Source organism: Micropterus salmoides, unplaced genomic scaffold (genome assembly GCF_014851395.1).
Source record: "Micropterus salmoides isolate LMB-PRFRI ecotype aquatic unplaced genomic scaffold, ASM1485139v1 Ms_hic_scaffold_6, whole genome shotgun sequence".
NCBI lineage: Eukaryota > Metazoa > Chordata > Actinopteri > Centrarchiformes > Centrarchidae > Micropterus > Micropterus salmoides.
Window position 1 is genome coordinate 6775255 of NW_024044348.1, and position 20762 is coordinate 6796016.

The following is a 20762-nucleotide window of genomic DNA, read 5'->3' on the forward strand; positions in this document are numbered from 1 at the left end:
CATTACAGTGCATTTTTGGTATGAAGAAGCAGTTCTACTACATCTGTGACTTTGTGCCAACATTTCCAAACAGGCGTACATTTTCTATTAATATTAGCAAATGCCTTAATATGTTACTTACTGAAAACCATGTTTTAAAAATGGCAGACCAGCAGTGACAGAGACATCAAAAGTATTATGCAATGTTGAGGATATGCAGGAGGAACTGTGGTTGAGGTACAAAGAATGTGAACTAGCCAATGAAAACCAACTCTTTATGATCCATATGTCCTTTAGTGGAAGCTAATCAATAGACAAATGCAATTGACCACTGACCACCATTGGTATTTTCACCTCCAGCAGCGGAGCTCTAAAAGGAAATTGAACCACGTTTCTGCCACGCACCCACTGAGGCATAAGCCTTCTTCCTCCAACTTCCTGTCTGATCAATGTGAAAGACAATGACTCAACAGGTGTGACAGACAGGAGCCCAGCGGCAGCTTTCCTCCCCGCAGCTAGGCCCAATTAGCACCCGCGGCTAAGGAACAATGAGGCGACATTTCATTTCAGCAGAGTGCCAGTTTAAGGCCTCTTCTCTCAGCCTCAGCCTCTTTTCTTTCTGTCTCTTACTGCTGACATCTTTAAAGGATCATCCCTGGCTCCATCATATTCTATTAAATTGGGTCGATGCCTTGTGTTCCAAGTGGCAGGGGTGTTAAAAACATGGGGTGTTGATGAATTCATTGCATGTGACTGGACTTGCTTTCTTTGTGAGGAGGTTTTGGCTAATGAAACCCCACGAAGGTCTGACAAAAGGCAAAGACATTTTTCAGGGTTTGGTTCACACTCCGGGTCCAGGCTGGATTTCCTGATAAAATTACAGTGCTGCCATCCCAGAAAACTTTTCAACTTATCTGGAAAGAAAATATCCATTGTATCCTAGAATAAGTTACAAATCCTTTGTGTTTTTTAGACAGGGCTTGATATGTAAAAAGCTGTCATCAGTTTAAAGAAATAAACAATTATCCGGAAGGTCTTAATCCTCATGACTGCAAGACCCTGCTTTCTATACAGCTACAAAATGTGCCATGTTTAACATCATATGCTGCTCTTCAATATCTTTCTAGCTTTTCTATTTATGATTTTAGCACAATAAAACATTTATAGAGTTTCCTCAAATTAGGCCATTACACATTTTAAAGTGTACATATGTCAAAGCTGCTCTTATTTACCAGCAACTTTTCTCAGGGGTGTGAACTGACCAATTGGCTGGAAACAGCACTGGCTGAACAGCAGCTTGCATTTTGTTTGCTTTGTGAGAAGAGAGAGTGGCAGAGAGTTTACAAAAAGTTTTAAATGTATTTTAAGGCTCATGGTTTTCTTTTTGATTTCAATCTCCTCCATCTGCTTTGTGTAAAACCATTCTCTGGTCAATTAGGGTTGGCTCGGTCTAATGAACTCTACAAATGCCGCAACTTCAAAAGAAGAGGACAAATTCTTGGTACAGTCATTACCTAGCATTGTCTTTTTCTGCTACATAAAAACACTGAAAACCCTTCCCTTTTTGAAAAAAAAAAATGTCCTCATGAGTGCCGTGTGCAAGGACAATAGGAGCACTGCTGTAGAATATTGTTTAATCCCATTGTCATTACAGACCGATTATTCCCATTGCCATGACAAACACACTAAAATAGAACCAAAATCCAGTCTAAAAAGTATTTCCGTTTCCTGCTAGTCTACTCCAAATAGGCAAATATTGTGCTCAACTACTTTTATTAGATTTTTCTTCCAGTTACTTTACAGATTTAGATTAAGAATACAAAATATAATCAAATAAATTGGTATGTATTATACAAGATCGCAGATTTTATTGATGCTCAAGGGGAAATTCACAAGCTCTCCAGCAGTATATAGAGTAATTTAATTAAACTCCACAATAACCAGTTGTATCACCGAAGTGATGTACACAGCAATACATCGATCATTATAATACAATTCTATTCTAATATGTTGAAATGGGCCATTCCACATAATGAGTCCTTTTAATTGTGGCACTTAAAATAGGCCCTATATTTTGGTGCTTTTACCTTTGTACTTTTGCTTAGATAAGATTAAGGAATGCATGACTTTTTCATGTAACAGTTTTTTTTTTAGTATTGCTACTTTAACTTAAAAGGTAATTTTGGCATTTTTAAACCTGGGCACAATTTTCATATATAAATTTGGGGTCAAAATGACTAGTAGGTACAAAAAGGTTTGGAATCCGCGCAGTAGATGGCTTCAGCTGGCAGCCGCGAACTATAACGTATTCCTTTGGGGCAATTGCGCCCGTCAAAATTACATCTACAAAAAGTGCTTCTTTTTGCCACAACAGGCTCAGACTGTTATATCAGGGTGTCTGACAACATAATGAAAAGGATCCCTAACACCAGCCCTTGTTGTTAGCCACAAACAGAAGTCTCGCTCAATGGCAATTCTCACTTTGAAATCTCATGATTTGTTGTTTGAGGAAGACGCCGGTGGAAACATGAGTCACAGTTGGAGAGGGGAGTTTTCTACGGAGTAACATTAGGAAATAAAGTCTTGCTAGCAGTTCTTCTATGTGCACAAACTCCTCTCTCCAACTTGAAAGTAAAATATCCATATAGGCTTCTTCTTTTACCACTGGATTACTTGCATCTCCATAATTTAAAGAGCTTTACTTGGTCTACTTAATGATGGAGTGTATGGTCAGAACTATGATGACTTGAGCAGGATGAAAGAAGAACTAATGGAGATGGTGCAGAGTTAATTTGGATCTGTGTAAGAAGGGGGTTTGGCTTTAATTCTTTACCTTTCCACAATAAAATAGACTGTCCTGAGAACAAAGGCATGAAGCTATCAGTATTTTATTCCTAATAAAGACTAGACTGTAGTAATACCCTTTTGAAATAAATGCTTGTAACAGAGAAGATTTGCAAAATTAATTTAATATTGGGAGATCCTGCTGTTCACCTCTAATGAATTAAATTACAAGTAATTAATATAATTTACATTATAATTGTAACTAATGATAAGAAATTAAGTACCACAGGTAGATACTTTATGTAGTAGTCTAATGGGTCTATTATAGGTACCAGAGAGTGAAAATTTTAGATGCAATATTGTAGGGACTCATGGGGCTTTATTATTCGAAGTGCGCATGCGCTGTGCATAAAGCGTTGTCTATGGAAAAACTAGATGATCAGGCGTTTCCCAGGGGTACCGGTTTCATTTGGGTGTACTACAATATCATACCAATTAAATAATATATATATTAAAACAGTCTCAAGCTGTCTATCATATTGACGGTGACGATTATTTCTGATTTTGTCGTCAGCCTATCAACGACGCAGAAAGAGAGCCCCGTCTGTAAAGATGAAGCAACCAGGAAGCGTTCCAGCAATTTAAGCGTTGCTGAAAGCAATGTTTGTTATGAAACTACTGGGCACCACCCTGGGGAAAGCGACCGGGCTCTTAACTGTCGTAATTGTTGTTATTGCAGCGGTTTTGAATTATTTCGACGACCCCGATCCGGTTAAATACATCAGGTAAAGAACAGCTCTATGTTAGCCTCTCTGCCAGCTGGACTCTGCACATACAAACGTTAATTTTGCTGCTGTCTAACCCAAGTTACACGTAACGTTGCAAAATACTTATATAATTGATGTTTAATGTTAACGTTAACTGAAATGGTCCCATACCTGTAGACCACCAGTGTGTTCGTAACAGAGAAGCAACGATTAATCAAGGAACGTTCCTGGGTAACGTTAATCAAAGAGCAAACGTCAAGCCAAACCCCTTTAAGAAATCTGTCAATTTAAAGTGACATACCTTTTTTGAAAGTGTTCTCACCATTTACAGACAAAACTAGGACTGGATTCACAATTGTATGCATCTTCTCATAAATTCGTCTTAAATTGCATCTACTATCTATATGATACCTCTTTAAGACAAAGATAAATTGATTTTGCTATAAAAACCTACTAATACCTAGCCCCTCTGAAGATAGCATTTCTTGTCATGACACTATACAATCACAGTGTATCTAACTGAACAATGAATTTCCTATTAATTGCCCAAATTGGTATGTAAAAACAAGACCTATAGTTATGCCAGGATATTAATCAATGTTTTCAGTCATTCACAGTGCTAAGAGAGCAGTCAATTTCTTTTGGCCCACAGCATGGCTGAGGACATGAAGACAATGGAGGAAAACTTCAGGCAGCAAAATAAAAGTTGTTTCATCCTTGGTGCCTCTGGGGAAACAGGCAAGCTGTTGCTTCAAGAGTTGCTAGAGCGCAACATCTTCTCCAAGATTACTCTCATCGGAAGGAGACAGCTCATGTTTGAGGGCAAAGCATATGAAAACCTGGTTAGTGGGTTGATGCCCTTGTATCTTTACTCCATTACCTGAAATTCATTATCGTGAGAGTGAAATTTTGCTTGACACTGTTTTCTATGCTTCCAGGCACAAGAGGTGGTGGACTTTGAGAAGCTTGATGATTATGCTGCTGCCTTCCAGGGCCATGATGTTGGCTACTGCTGCCTGGGAACAACTAGAGCGAAAGCAGGGGCTGTAAGTTAAACTTAACAAATCCAATTTGGGTACTTTACTGGTGAATTATGTTGTGACTGTTGTAGTGTAGCACGAAATTACCAAAACACAATATATTTCTGCTGGGATTTGATGGTGTTGTTGGTTAGTAGCAATGACTCAGCAATTTATTTGCCATTTACCAACATTCCCAGTAGAGCCCAACTAATAAATTGGCTAGGCTAACATATTTTGCGATAATAGCTTATCACAATAAATTGTTATCACCGTAGATGTAGGCTAGTAAGTAAGGAGGAAATTTTAGGACAGAATGCTAAAGCTTTGAGGTAGTTTAGAAACAGCAACGCTAATGCATAATTTGTCCATCTGAGCTCTGCCAAGTATTGTCTCAGATTAACTGTGAATGAGCAGTTCCTACTGTATCTTATTTTATTCTCAGGCATAGATTAAATGTCAGAGCAGCAGTGTTATTAAAGTGTTTGGCATTACACTTATGAACAGTATGTAAAAAAAAATAAATAAATACCAAAATCACAGCATTATCTCAATATTGATATATTATTTAAGGTAATGAAAAATTACACGGTAAAATATATCAACTCAAGTGTTTGTCCCATTTAGTCAAATGGGACAAATACAAAATAACTGTAAAACAATATAGGCTATCTCAATATGTTCGTATTGTTAATATATTACTAAATGTTAAGATCATTGAATTATTAGTCAGCCATAATTATGATACATTTCTTATTCACATCACTGTCTTTATTCTACTAAGCTAGTTTACTGTTTTTAATATGAACATTAAGTTTCCAACTTTTACATTTTGTCAACTACTGCTAAGCTTTGGCAGACAACTTTCAGTGTTCAAATCATTTTTGTCTGTTACTTCTCTCTTATTTCAGGAAGGATTCATCCGCGTTGATCATGATTATGTTCTAAAGTCAGCAGAGCTTGCCAAGTCAGGAGGCTGCACACAGTTCCACCTGGAATCCTCCAGAGGAGCCGATAAAAACAGCAACTTCCTCTACCTCAAAGTCAAAGTATTTTATTTCCTTTCTCTAATGCATGCCACATATTTAAGTGTTTTTTTTCCTCTACTAAAGCGTACCTGTGTGTCATTGAATGATGACATTGGACGATCATGGACATGAAATTCAAAATGAAATTGATTTTCTTACAGGGACAAGTGGAAGCAGATATTGAGGCACTAGGTTTTGACAGATATTCCATTTACAGACCAGGGTGAGTCAATCATTTGACGACACACACTTCCATATTTACTACACGAGACAAGACAAAACCCAAACTAATAAAATAGATGAATGTTATCTACAACAGACGTATTGTGTTTCGTGTGAACAGCTGACACTAACAATCTGTCAATTTGACCAACACCAAATATTTGCACAGATGTGCCTGAAAATATGCATCCTCTTGCAACTGAACTGCAGCAAGTTTTGTTAGGCATGTAAACATTGTCTCAACCATCAACAGGAAATTACTTCATAACAAATTGGATTGTGGGAATGGATTTTGAATTCTGATAGCTGCTGGGAGTTTGTAATGCGTAGGGAAGCTGAGCAGAACAATCTGGGCTGATGCTCATTGTCATCCATCCTTAGTTGACATCAGCAGAGAAGACAATTACTAATGTTTCATGGACTCTGTTTGGGTTTGTTTTGACTCCACCCTTGCTGCCAATTTGGCAGTTTGACTTACCAAAACTCCATTCAGTAAACAATACACTTGTTTGAAGTTATGGATGAATCATAATAGTGTAGTGTGAAATTTGAATGTATCAAATACACAACTATAACAAAATCTACTTTTTCACTGCGTTACAGCCCTTGCAAAACATTTGATTGCACCCTTTTACATGATACAAGTTGATGATTGTACTACTCTAACAAATGTCATTCTAGAATGACAGATTGAGAATTAATGTGAGGAAAAAAAGTCAAATCTGCCGTATCGATCAGGTTATTGTTTACTCCAATTACCAGATCCAACCCAATACAATCTATAAGTCATCAATACCTTTGTGTTTCTCTGCAACAGGGTTTTGTTGGTAGATAGGCAGGAGAGTCGGCCTAGCGAGTGGTTGGCCAGGAAATTCTTCAGTGCCTTTTCTGCTGTGTGTTCTACATCCATGTCCATACCAATCCAAGTGGTGGCAAAAGCAATGGTGTCAAACACTTTGCTTCAACCTGAGCAGAAGACTGAGATCCTGGAGAACGGAGCCATCGCCAGTCTGGGAAAGAGCACAGGGAAATAAGAGAGAGCAGAAATACACTGAGGTGAGAAAAATATTACCTGTAGCATTACCATTCTGGACTCCTTGACACCAAATCTTCCAAATCTTATGACTAGACAAAAAGGTTACTGGTGAGGTATTGCATCACACAAATGAGTAGTTGTTAGTCCTTTTTATGTAAGGAATACACTGCTCAAAAAAAAATGGAGAACACTTAATCATCACAGTATAACATCGTGTCAGTTAAACTTCAGCATAAGCGAGTGTGAATCAGTGTCACTTGTTTTGGTGCAAATGAAAGTGACGACAGGTGCACTGGAGAGGCAACAGCAAGACAAACCTTTAAAACCCCTTTTGCAGGTGGTGGCCACAGACAGTTGCTCTCTCCATATCCTTCCCGACTGATTGTACTTTAGTTTTGCATTTTGCTGGTGTTCTTGTTACTACTGGTAGCATAAGGTTCAGCCCATTCAAGTTAGCGCAGCTTCTCCAAGATGGCGCATCCATACTCGGCTGTTGCAAGAAGTTTTGCTGCATCTCCCAGCACAGTCTCAAGTGCGTAGAGGAGATACCAGGAGACGGGCAATTACAAAAGGAAAGCTGGACAGAAGCCATAGAAGGGCATCAACCCAGCAGGAGGAAAGGTATCTGCTTCTTTGTGTGACAAGGAACTGAAGAAGCACTGCCAGAGCCCTACAAAACAACCTCCAGTGTGCTGCTGGTGTGCACGTTTCTGACCAGACTTTCAGAAACAGATTCCATGAGGATGACAATGGCATGTCCACCATTGACACCCCCTTCTCTTCACATATGAGAGCCCACGGAGCACATGTGACAGATGTGAAAGAGTCTGGAGATGCCGTGGTGAACGTGGTGCCTGCAACATCATCCAGCATGACCAGTTTGGCGGTGGGTCAGTGATGGTCTTGCAAGGCATATCTTTAGAGGGACAGACCTTCACGTTCCCCAGACCTAAATCCAATTGAGTTACATATTGGTGCATCCGATGCTGCCACGTGGGGGCCGTACACACCGAGTCATCAATTGCCGTGATCAAAAGCACGCAAGTTGGATCAGCCTGCGATTTCAGTTTGTTTACTTGACTTTAGGTGTTATTTTGATTCCAGCCCTCAATTGGTTGCTGATTTTGGTTTCCATTGACTGTTCCATTGTTCACTTAATTTTTTTGAGCAGTGTATTTTTTCTGTCTCCATCATAACGTTAATGCCCGAGCTGGTAAAAGTGACTCAAATGTAAATGGAAGCTTGCACTCTTAGATTTTACACACACACACACCAATTTAATATCATCAATAAATAGGGCTGAACAATTGATCGAAATATTATCAAAAATCCTAACCCTACAAATCACATTCTTTAAAAAGGTACATGCTTGTTTGGTACCCCAGCAAAAATCATAATTTCTATACTTTTTCTTTTTCAGTGAAAATGAAATGTAAAAACGACCATTCCAACTAAAATCGTGACAATTTATTTTTCGTTCAGGCCTTTAAATAACCAGTATGTATATTTATTTGGTTTCCATAACAGCACTTCTTAGGATTTCTGGTTGGTAAATGTTTGTAGTTTTATAATCCAGACTAATTTTGTTATAAATCAGATAATGAGTCTTCTAAGATGATCACTAATTTATAAAAGCAACGTCCACAACAAAGGCCAGTAGCTTTTGTCTCAAGATAACAATTTGTTATCCAAATTCATGTTTTAGCCCAACACACTAATGGCTGTGGTTAAGACGTACAGGATGAAACCCCTAAAGAACTGTAAAATTCATAGTAATATTTCTTTTGCTCTCAAGCTGTGCACAAGTTAAATAACTTTGTGTGTCCTGTGACTCCACACTATTAATTTTATTTTCTCTTTTCAGGTAATTTCAGCAGATATACAGAGATGACTACATGATCGTGTCAAAGGATTTTCACATTCACATTCATTTATCCATTGATTTTGCAACTGTCAGAAAACCAAAGGGTGTTTCTATGAAAAGTACTTGACTGAACTGGGTTTGCCAGATTCCTTATGGAGACAACCTGTCAAGTTAGAAAAATATTTAATCTTGTAATTGTATTTGGGTTTAATTTCTTTGGTCTTTAATGACACTGTATTGATATTGTCATCAGGGAACTTTTGACAGGCTTTTGATGTTTACCATTTGTGCTCTGAGACAACACTGAACAACTGCCTTAAAGGAAATGCTTGAGTTTATTCTACACTAAATTAAAATATTGGGTGTTTTGAACATGTTTTCATTACATTTTTATTAATATTTAACTGTGTGTTTGATTTATGGTTCTATCAATATTAATAATATCCATATTGTCTGTGCTATACCACATCTCTGCGGTAAAAATTGCATGGTATATGCGCTATATTACCAGTAATATACAGTTATTGTTCATTTTAGATTTAACAGTATCTGTAACATGCAGATACAATGCAATCTGTTTAAGATATGACTTTCCATTTTTACAGTGGTACCAGCAATGGAACAACTTAGAATAAATTTTTCCAAAGCTAGATGATGGTTCTATAAGTATAGTTACCAATTTAAAGGTCTTAAAAGTCCTTGCCCCTCTCTTTCTCTCTCAAAGATAGATATCATCTTGGAACCAACTTAAATTATGCATGTGCTTGCAATGTCAAATATCCAGATTACTACTTTTTTCATTTTCCGGTGTCCTTGTGTTTTCATGCATTTCGTTGCTCTGTGTAAAAGTACTTTGAATTGCCTGTGTATTTGAGAGATGTTGAAATAAACTTGCCTTTTCTCACTTATGTAGCAGCGCCCCCTTGTGACTGAATGTGGCTCCACACATTGTGCTTTCAAAACCTGTACTGTAGGCTGCTGCAGGTGTATCGTTTAAAAAAATCTGGACTTTTTTGACAGTAGACATTTTGACATGTCACATAAGATATCACTATATTTTGTTGTTACTTCCTATAAGTAATTGATTGTACTTTTTTTTTTTTGTGTACCTACACAGGGAGAGAGAACGAGAGAGAGAATAAAACTCAGAATGCCAGAATTCTCCTTCACATATTTTCCATCGTGGTCAAGGCAAAATCTTTAGGGAAAAACGATGTAATTTTTTGACTATTCAACCGCATCCTGGTATGCTTACTACCTCACTGCTGTGCCTCACTTAGAGATATGTTCATAGAGAAATTGGGGTAAAACATTTATGACAAGTGTTCTGCAAGAAGTCAGTAAGTATCTTGAAGGATGATGACCTTGCATAAAACAAATGCATAGGATCTGGGAGATAAAGTCCCACACAAGTAAAGATAATTTTACATTCAGACAAATGGCCTTTATAGTGTCACATTTCTAGAGATTAAAAGTCCCTTGGTTTCTTTTTCCGTTCTTGATTTTTCTCTCTTATCTTAGTAGCTGACAATAGGTTCATATAAGACAGTATTCATCCAAACAATGTTTAACTGGCTTCAGTAGAGAAAAAACTAAGTCTATCAAAAATAATCTTTGTAGCAAGAGAGTCAGTCCTTCAACTGAAAGAGTTTTCTCTACAATAAAATAACAAAACTGAGAATTAACAGCCACATCTTTTTTGATCCAAACATACAAACCTTTGCACCAGCATGTCTACAGCTGACTTCATCCATACTATAACAAATATTATGGCTTCTTTACAGTACAAATACCAGGTAAATAAAGCTGATTGTGATACTGCAAATTTCATCAATACACAGTGACAGAAACAACAAAATTCAAGTGACATTAAGCAGAAGTATTTACCTCCAACTGACATTGTCTGGGGAAAGGCATACAGTCCTCTGTGCAGCCTTGGGCCATGCAGCAATTAATCCAAAATCAGCAACAGCTGAGTTAATCAGCATTTCACTGCTTAGACTTTGAGAATAGGGGTCTATGCTGGTGTTCCAATAGGTTTTCACATTGTGTATGGTGCAGCTGAAAACAAGCTTAACCATGAGCCCTACAGAGTTTTAGGGAAATTGTCAGGTTCAAGGTTACTATATTGTAGTTATTTGAATACTTACAGATATCAAAATATACTTTGGAAACCTGTTGCCCTTTGCCATGCTGTTTGTGCTTCATTTTTGGCTGCTGGTTGTTGATCAATTTTGAGATTACTCAGAAAGGTATTTTAATCTGTCGATCTGCAATTTTGACAGCCATTAACTTTTAATACACATTTAACAAAACTGAGTTACCTGCTGTATAGACTAATACAGTATCCATCAATGTAGTTTGTTTCAATAGGTTATGTCCTGTCCTGCAGAACAGGCCAAGAGTCCACAATGAGACTATTTAAACGATGGAGTAAAACCACCTATTTTCAGAATCCCTGCTGCTGGTCATCAAGTGAGGGCCAAGTAGCAACATTTACTCATCTCACAGCAGTGACTCTAAATCACCACAAATTCAAAGCCAGCATCCTTACTCTGTTTTGCCTGAAACACAAAATAGCAATGTTCCAAGAAGTCAAGTCAATCATTTTAAATCTGGCATAAGCTCAGCCTCATTTACATGAGGGCGAAGCACTGTGGCATACAATTGCTCTGGAAAAAGCACTTGCTTTTCCAAATAGTGAGAAGACTGACGAAGCACACTCTGGTACTGTATTCTCCACAGGTGCAGTTCAGGTTTCACACCTATCATACAAAAACAAGTGGTTTTTAACATGTCAAGGTACACAAAACTCCACTAGGCTTTGGAAAAAACAGCAGAAAAGCTAGGGGAGACCGGGTATGGTTGTAACATGGGGAGTGTTGTAACACCATCAATTACAGGAAAGATAATCATGAGATCATTTCAGTATTTACCTACTTTCTCCCCGATGATGCAAGGTGGTTGTCAAGGCTAGAAACAGGCACATTCAGGATAAATTATTTTGCAGTAAGAAAGTAAAGACAGAAAGTTAGACAAAGACTATATTTTGTGTATTACTATTTCAGATAAAATTGTACAACTTATATTAGATTAAATTGTAGTTTCTTAGGCAACCTGTGATGCATTTTTCTCTTGCTAATTTCAAACCACTATGCTAATATAGCTAGCTAAACAATGGCTGACAGGGGTGGGGTAGGTTATTTAAAAAGTGTTACAACCATTCCCTATACATACAACTAAGTACTTTCTTGATTTTAATATTTTACAGAGTGCCCTATGCAGCCTTCAGGGCCCATCAAGCCTGCACTCCATACCTGCATTTATTTGTCAGCACTGTGAAGTGCTTGAAGTGGTGCCAATAGCCAAATGAAAGGCAGCAAAATCTTAACTACAATTCCAGAGGAAGCCAACTCGGCAGATGCCATCCTCCACCGCAGGACAGACCACAATTCCATTTCTAAGGCAAATTTAAACCTTTCCAAAGACTTCCAACTATGATATCCCTGCTCATAACAATTCATCAGACATTTGCAGGGATGGAAACTGCAACACAAATATTTTATATGTATGGAGTGGAATATCTTCAGTGTTTGAATGGTAATAATAAAACCTGCTGAGGCTTATTAGCGCGGACGTGTCATATTTGTTCATTTCACCTGTTTGGGAAGATGAAGTAGATGAGATGAGCGGTCCCTGGGTGTGCAGTAAATGTAACTTTGGCGACATCTTGTGGTGGTCATCTGGAAGTGTCACTCTGGCCCTGCCCTCCTTTACGTCACCAGGAAGTCCACTGAAACCTAGGAGACATCATGGCGAAGTACACAGACCCACGTGAGTGTGGTAAATAGCAAATTTAAACCCCCGTAACTGTTGCTGTTAAAGATGCAAGTGTTTAGTTTGACTAGCGATCACTTTTATTTTGCGTAAACAGTTAATGAATGGGGTTTTTAGTTGCGATACACGACGCTTTAGCATCCTTTTTTTAGCAATGCCAATGCTAATCTGTCTGAGGAAAAGTCGAAAAGCTATTTCAACACCGCCAGCGTGACGGTGTGGCTTCTCTTACATGCAACTGTAATGCGGTTTTATTTTGACAGACTGCGATGGAGGTGCCGAGGAGATGCCCGAGCTCTCTGATGGTGATGATGATGATGACATTGATGATGATGATGAAGAGCATTGGCAGTGGCTGGAGGAGGACAGTCAGCCAGTTAACGTTACCTGTCTGTTCTGTGACAGGTGAGATGACATTGCACTGCCAGAGGAAATATACTGCATACTTTTACCACAGCCAGTATTTTTAGAAATACACTGGACATTTGGCTGCACTGCAGCGATTTTCTATCCTCAGATAAAACAGACAAACCACACGAAGTGCTTTTCTTCTAATGTTTTCTACCTTTCCGTTATATAACAGTCTGGGTAATCAAGCTAAATATTCACTTATTATATATCCCTCAATAGATAAAACATTTTTTTTGTAGTACACTTTTTATTCATATTTAAAACAAATTCAGCCATATACAGACTAGTTGGAGTATAAAAGACAAAGAACAAGCCTAACAAAACAATATATTTACACATCAGGAGGAGAGCAGATAGCATACTAGACATAGTGAGCTGACAAATTTAACATCTTATCCTGTTATGCACCCTGCATCTTGGCCACGGAGCTCTCTAAACTCAAAATGTTCCATAAAAGTTACCATTGCGGTATACAAAGTGGGTTGAATCTGATGCTGTTAGTAAAGTTATCAATCGCTGGAGTTTAGAGGTTATTTGCAAACAACCTAAATGTAAGTATAGTATTTAAAATAAGGGCCCTAAATGTTTTTTGGGGCTGAACTAATGGTGACAAATGTTCACATTTGAAAGAAACAAGCCAAGAACATAAAGTAGAAAACAAACAAGACAACAAAGACATTTCTAAATACTTCATGTTCATGTGACAAAATGTTGTGTCTCCACCACACATAGTAAAGGTCTGAGGTTGTCAGTGATTCCATAGCAACTTTTAAAGACTGATGGCACATTCATCTGCTTGGTGTTTCTGTCTAACCTCAGTAAACAATTTGTGATGCGTCCTGAAAATCATGGAATTAAACTGTAATAGTTCAGTTAATCTGTATTGCAATTTCCCTATGACCACCATTTAGATTGTTTTGGTTTGGTAAATACATCTATTTTGTCTGGCTCTGTTCCCTCCAGTCTAAAAATCGCTGCTATTACCCCAGTCCTAAAAAAATCCTTGTACCTGGAGGAGTATAAGAACTAGAGACCGATTACGAATCTCCCATTTCTTGCTAAACTCTTTGCGAACTGTAGCCAGTTTGCTCCAGGTTCATATGTCCAAAAACAATCTATGGGTAGAACTTCAGTCTGGGTTCAGGGCAGAACACTGTACAGAGACTGTCCTTGCCAAGGCTTGTAGCGGCCGACTCTGGTTTCACACTCATTCTTTTAGATCTCACTGCTGCTTTTGAGATTGTCTGTCATATAATTTTGCTGAACCAGTTAAAATCACTGATTGGTGTCACTGGCATTCCGCTAACATTGTGCAAGTCCTACCTCACATCTAGACAACAGCTTTTTTCCATTAGCAGCTTTAGGCCTCCCACATCCGCCCTTTCCCACGGTGTCCCACAGGGCTCATATCACATCAATTATTGGACATATAATTTGTCTACATGGCCTCAATTTTCATTGCTATGCGGACAACACACAACCCTACATATGCACCACCATCCAACCTCACAGAGTGCTTAAATGATGTTAATGCTTAGATGACCTGCAATTACCTTAAACTTAAATCTGAGAATATTCTCATTGCTTCCCCCGCCACACTTCACAAAGTCTTCCATCTAAACTTGTCCATCCCTGTTTTTTATAACATCCTCTGTTGCTGAGATGAAAAATCTTGGTATCTTATAATAATAATAATCTTGGTCTTTTGACTCCATTCTTTGTTTTGACACACATCAAAAACATCACCGGACTGCGCCCCACACTCTGATGCAGGGACACTCATTCACCCCTTCATCACATCCCGGTTATATTACTGTAATGCCCTTCTCCTCGGTGTACCCACTTTGGGGTTAAACAGACTACAATATATGCAGAATTCAGCTGCCGGAGTTCTGTGCCACACATGGTCCTGAGAGCACATCAATCAATCAATCAATCTTTATTTATATAGCACTTTTCATACAAATACATGTAACACAAAGTGCTTCACACTATAGAACCATTTAAAATAGTTAAAATACTAAAAAATGAAATAAAAAGCAGGTCAAGCCCAACAATCAATCCCAATACAGCTCAGTTAAAAGCTTGGTTAAATAGGTATGTCTTTAGTTTGCCTTTAAAAACGTCCAGATTTCCTGCTGCTCTTAGCTAAACAGGAAGGGAGTTCCACAAACGCGGGCCATAACACTGAAAGGATGCCTCACCGTAGGTTTTAGTTGAGGCTTTAGGAATAATTAGAAAGCCACTACCAGAGGACCTGAGGGTTCTAGTAGGTTCATAAGGTAAAAGTAAATCTGCTAAGTATTCTGGACCAATACCATTAAATGACTTATAAAGAAGTAAAAGGATTTTAAAATCAATTCTAAAATTAACTGGAAGCCAATGCAGAGACTTTAGGATAGGGGTAATGTGTGTTCTCTTTCTGGTCTTAGTCAAAAGACGTGCAGCAGCGTTTTGAACCAGCTGCAGTTTAGAGATTTTGTTTTTCGGAAGCCCAGAAAGCAGAGCATTACAGTAATCAATCCTGGAAGTAATAAAAGCATGGTTAAGTGTCTCAGTGTTTGCTTGAGAGAGAAAGGGTCGTACTCTAGCAATGTTCTTGAGATGATAAAAAGCGGTCTTAGAAATATTTCTAATATGTGAATCAAAACTGAGATCTGAGTCAAAGATAATGCCCAGATTTTTCACCTTATCACAGGGACACAGGTGCCAGCATTCGCAATTTCATTTTAAGTTTCTCCGTCTGAGATTCAGAACCAATGACCAATACTTCTGTTATGTCCTGATTGAGCTGCAGAAAATGTTCTGCCATCCATGACTGTATGTTTAGGAAACAATTAAAAAGAGCGTCTACTGGTCCTGGGTCATCAGGGGACATGGCAATGTATAGCTGGGTGTCATCAGCATAACTATGAAAATTGATGCCTGATGACGTCTCCAAGCGGCAGCATGTACAAATTAAAAAGGGTCGGGCCTAAGATTGAGCCCTGTGGGACATCACAATTCATTTTATGTCTTCTGGATAGAGATTCATCAATACACACAAAGAATTCTCTATCAGTGAGAAATGATCGGAACCAATTAAGAACAGTACCTGAGAGGCCAATCAGCTTGTGCAGTCTGTTTAGAAGAATTGAGTGATCTACTGTATCAAAAGCTGCACTTAGATCATCACCCCAACCCTTCAACAACTGCACTGCCTCACGGTTAAATACTGCGTTTGTATGAAAGTACTACTTCTTGTTTATAAATGTCTCCATGGCGTAGCACCCTCCTATCCAGTCTTCTCCATCCCTACACACCTACTTCATATTTATCATATGCATATTATTAATACATTCTGTGTTTCATCATATGTATGTTATCAATGTATTTCTTTATCTTGTTAGCACACTTGCCACTTCTATCTTTTATTATGTATAAACTGTATTACCTGACACTTTGTAAAGTGTCCTTGGGTGACTTGAAAGGCGCTTTTAAATAAATTGTAGAAGCTGCCTCAGATGAATTACTCTTCCACAAGCACTGGTCCTAGAATCCAAAGTTTCACCTAGTGGTCAGTTATCGGACTGAAAGTCCCATCTACCTGTCTTTACTTTTACTTGTTATTTCTGTTTCTTTAAGATAAAAATCAGTCTAGGGAAGATTATTTTGCTTTATTCTGCACAACCCAAACCAAGTCATTACTATTTCCTCCCTGCTTTAAAACCTGAGGACTGTGACATAAGTGGATGCAATAATTGAAAATCAAAACTTGAGAACCACAACAAGCATTTCATAGTAGTGAAAAATTCAAGGTTTAGTTCTGTATGTTACTACTTAACTTAATGTTATGATCCAGTAAATTTTGTATACAACAAACCAATAAATCTGAGGATCTTTATTGATTTGGAAAGATTAATATGTGTAAGTTTCTGATGTTTTAGACTAAACAGATTTTCCTACCGTACGTTTGTGTTTCAGGTTGCTGAGCTCTGTGCCTGCCACCCTACAGCACTGCACGGCTGAGCACCAGGTCAGCCTTGTAGATGTGATAAGAAAATACAGTAAGTTGACACTAATGCTCTCTATGTTAATGAAGAACTTACTATTCAGTTTTGTTGAAATGGCTCACCCTTCTTTTCCCTTTTTAGATTTGGATGACTACGGTTACATAAAGATGATCAACTTCATACGGTCAACGGTAAGTACTGTCTGTAATTGGATCTGATTTAATACTGTAGAGAACAGATGTAAAGTTCACACCCTTTATTTCTTACATTTAAAAATGTTTGCTGTAAGCAAAATTTATGTTTTTAAATGTACATATTGTTCAATTTATCTTGTGTTTGAAATTTTTATTCATACATTGTGTTGTTTGATTGTTAATATTTCATCCAAGCAACATCAGAAAACATCTGCTGAAAGATAGTCAAGTAAATTCAATACAGCATTAAAGTGTAATAGAATTAATGAATAATGTGGATTGTTTACAGAAATGTGATGCATCCTGTTTGACGGGACTGCCAGATGCTCCCTTACCCTGGGAGAGCGAAGACTTCCTGCGACCAGTCCTGCAGGACGACCCCCTGCTGCAGACAGGTACAGCACAGATTTTATTTTTATTACTTTAGAGTAACTGACTGCAGTTTGTCTAAAAATGCTCCTGATGACATTTGTCAGAGGACATGTCACGTTACCTGACTAACAACTGTATTGATTTGAGCTGGAGTGGAGAATGTGCTTATGCAACTGCTCAGACTACAAGAACAACAAAGAAATGTGAAACATGTTTGACCGTTATTGGGATTCCATGATGGTGCAGTCTCACCGCTGGGCAACATGGTCACTGAAAAATTGATTGGGATGGCCCAATCTGCCCTTCTGCGTGGATCACCCAACTGTTGTACGTCCTGTGTCTTGTGACACAAGTTGCATTTTTTTCTTCTTAAACACGATTAGTCTGCCCACGCATTCACAGACTAACTTTTGTTTTGGAATTTAAATTTTTTGGTATAGCTGTTTTCTCTCAACCAGCTTCACCTGCTTATACTGCAGTCAAAAATATGTTTCCCAGAAACCCCTTGAAAAGAACTCCGAGAATAAGCATGATTTTGTTATGCGTGTAAGTGCAGAGAGCATTAGAGGAGAGGAGTGACAGATTTTCAGGTTGAGAACAAGCACGGGTATTATTATTATTTATTTAGCCCCCAGCCTGTCTTTTGGCGGCATTGCCCTGGTTATAGAAATTGGTCTCTAAGCCTCATCTGCAGTACATTTCTCCCTGTATGATTATTGCATGAGTGTGCTAAATGATAGACTAGAAAGACGGCCTTGTTCTCTGATGATGTTTTGTAATGGGAATTCCAAACATATTGCATGTAACTCTGGACTCAGTGAGACTAATGTGTGATGTTGCACTGAATCTGTTTAAACAGTCCAAATATCTCTGTTGTCTTTGTTGATAATTGATATTTGTGCTATATAGCCGCTGAAAAGGTGTGACTGTAACATAATTTAATTTTTGGTGAAATCTTACCAACACAGAAATAAAACAAACACATCCAAGGCAAGCAACACCCATTTCTCATATAGAGTTATTGTTAATTACAGGGCTTATTACTATTATTTGTATTGACTAAAAATATAATTTTGTTTTTATAAGAAGACTTAACAAAAAACATTAAAACATTAAAACAAATGGATCAGAGGCAGGAGTTAGTCACTGTATTGAGTCTTTGTGTTCTGCTTCTGTGTTTTATATATCCGTTTGTCTCTGTGATTCTGGCAGACCCTGAGGAGCTCTGTGGCAGTGAGCGGTTGAGTCAGTTGACGTGTCCGTCATCTGGGCCAGGCTCCCATGATGCACTGCTGCAGAGGGCACAGGCCGCTGAAGAGAGAGCCCGTAGCTCAGAGGAGGCGTTGGCCAGAGCCATGGATGACCTACACAAACTTAAGTCAGTGATGTTTCTGCATTTCCACATGTTGTTGTATAACCACTAAGTGTGATAATGTTATCCTATTAGCTAATTTCTTGTTGCTCTTGGGTTGATTTCTTTCTTTTTGTGCTCTTGAGAGCTTGCAGTCTGCTCAGTGTGTTGCTTTACTTCTGCAATACCTTCCTGAGGCCAGCAGGGGGACACAGTGAGCCCAGGATTGCAGAAACCTCAACTAGAGTACCTTGTGGAAGAAGTTTGGAGGAACAGGAAAGATAAAAAAGGGAAGGGAAAATTCCACTGCAGCATGGAGGTTAAAGTGAGGGGGGACGTAGGCAGGGGGGGGGGCAATAACGGGAAAATTACTGAAAGTGGTGGGGGGGTGAAGGAAGAGAGTTAGAAAGATGAATGCCTCCCATCTCCTCCATTTACTGCTATGTCCTGCATGAAGGTTGTGTGTGCTTTCTGCTTTCTGGTCGCTGCTTTTGTCCCATTTGCTAATATGAGAAGTTAAACGCAGATCTGTCCGCTGATCTTTCAGGTTGCTGGCTCAGGGTTTGGTACTGAATGCAGAAACGGGCAGATCTGGTAACCTGGGCACTGTGGCTGAGCTCCGAGAGGACGAGGACGAGGCTTACTTCAGCTCCTACGGCCATTATGGCATCCATGAGGAGATGCTGAAGGTCTGAGTTGTGCAGGCAAACACACACATACACACACACACTGACCAGGCCTGCAGGTCTCATTACAGTCTTGTGAGTCACTCCCCGCGGGCGCAGCAGTCTCTGCAGAGCAAAAGTGGGTTCATCAGCGTACGTCTTGGCTGAAAGATTTCGATGTAGCACGTAAATGAAGATGATCATCTTTATGCACACATTGATACTGAGGACAAGACATTTTCTCAAAAGTGACAAATCAGCAATAAGTGCTGAGCTCTCATGTGAGACACCAGCATACACGGCGGATGCTCGAAACGTGGAAATTAATTTTTACAGTGCTCAAGCACATAAAACTTGAAAGTGTCAGCAAGCCTGCGGGGGTGGGTGGTGGGGGTGTCAGTTCTGTCTCCTCCCTTCCTGTTCTACTTACCGCAGTGCTTAGACATACTCCTGTTGGCTGTCCTGATTGGTGCTAAGCACTGTTAAGTTTTGCGTCACATGTGTGCGTCAGGCTGTCAACTCCATCAGAGCCTCAGGAGGGGTGGAGAACACGTGACTGGGGGGCTTTGCGGTAGAATGTGGTCAACTCTTTCACAGGTTGGTGTAAAGTGCATCACCTATGACGCACTCTGTGTGTGTGTGTGTGTGTGTGTGAGAGAGACCCCTTGAAAAAGAGGGTGTGAGTTAGATGGACATCACTTTAGTTTAAAATAAATCAACTTTTAATTTGTCACTGAACATATTAGCCTGATTTATTAAAAAACAGATACTGGCCAATTGGTGTGACATGAAGGAGATGAGAATCTTTTCAAAGAAAACCTGCCTCACTTTGCTTTACGGAGCTTACAGCTTACTCAGGAATTTCATTATCAGTGGATAGTTTTAGTGTCCCATTGTGGTCAGAAAAGAGACTGAACACTGTAAATCTGCAACATCTGATTTTAATTACATATTTAAATTATACATTCTATAAACACAGCATTGTCTTAATGGGCAGGCTCAGATTTTTTCAAATTCTTAAACAGTACCCTCATGGCACGACACCGCTGATATGTTGAGAGCCTTTTGAGACGACACCCCACAACCCTGCAACAACATTTGTTTTGCAGCTGCAGTGTCATAAAAACAGAAATTAAATGTTCTCTCCAAATCATTAAACCGTAAATCTAAATGTTGTTTGACATCTACAATCTAAAAGTCTGGAAGTAATTACAGCTGAAACATGTATTGACTCCAATAAT

At 38.8% G+C, this 20762-nt stretch overlaps 3 protein-coding genes across 6 annotated transcripts in view; 2 read left to right on the forward strand and 1 right to left on the reverse strand.

Moving 5' to 3' along the window:
- dbx1a (developing brain homeobox 1a) overlaps positions 1–6674 on the reverse strand; it is a 41338-nt gene extending 34664 nt beyond the window's left edge. For 2 of the 3 annotated variants that reach the window (XM_038702113.1, XM_038702111.1), the window contains exon 1: positions 6596–6674. The gene's annotated coding sequence lies outside the window, so the exon portion shown is untranslated. The remainder of the gene's footprint in view (positions 1–6595) is intronic. The other variant, XM_038702112.1, reaches the window with a different exon arrangement.
- Positions 3190–9607, forward strand: htatip2 (HIV-1 Tat interactive protein 2). Its single transcript, XM_038702114.1, has 7 exons — positions 3190–3548; positions 4183–4372; positions 4469–4576; positions 5461–5598; positions 5739–5800; positions 6617–6855; positions 8700–9607. The coding sequence occupies exons 1-6, from the start codon at positions 3424–3426 to the stop codon at positions 6831–6833; spliced, it is 840 nt and encodes a 279-aa protein (XP_038558042.1). The 5' UTR covers positions 3190–3423; the 3' UTR covers positions 6834–6855; positions 8700–9607.
- A 2820-nt stretch (positions 9608–12427) lies between these two features.
- The window catches only part of prmt3 (protein arginine methyltransferase 3), a 60320-nt gene continuing 51985 nt past the window's right edge, over positions 12428–20762 (forward strand). The window contains exons 1-7 of one of the 2 annotated variants that reach the window (XM_038701504.1): positions 12428–12533; positions 12800–12941; positions 16911–16993; positions 17081–17130; positions 17423–17528; positions 18718–18883; positions 19404–19545. In XM_038701504.1, the coding sequence (XP_038557432.1) occupies positions 12512–12533; positions 12800–12941; positions 16911–16993; positions 17081–17130; positions 17423–17528; positions 18718–18883; positions 19404–19545 (711 nt within the window). In that variant the 5' untranslated portion in view covers positions 12428–12511. Of the gene's footprint in view, positions 12543–12799; positions 12942–16910; positions 16994–17080; positions 17131–17422; positions 17529–18717; positions 18884–19403; positions 19546–20762 lie in introns of both variants that reach the window. The other variant, XM_038701503.1, reaches the window with a different exon arrangement.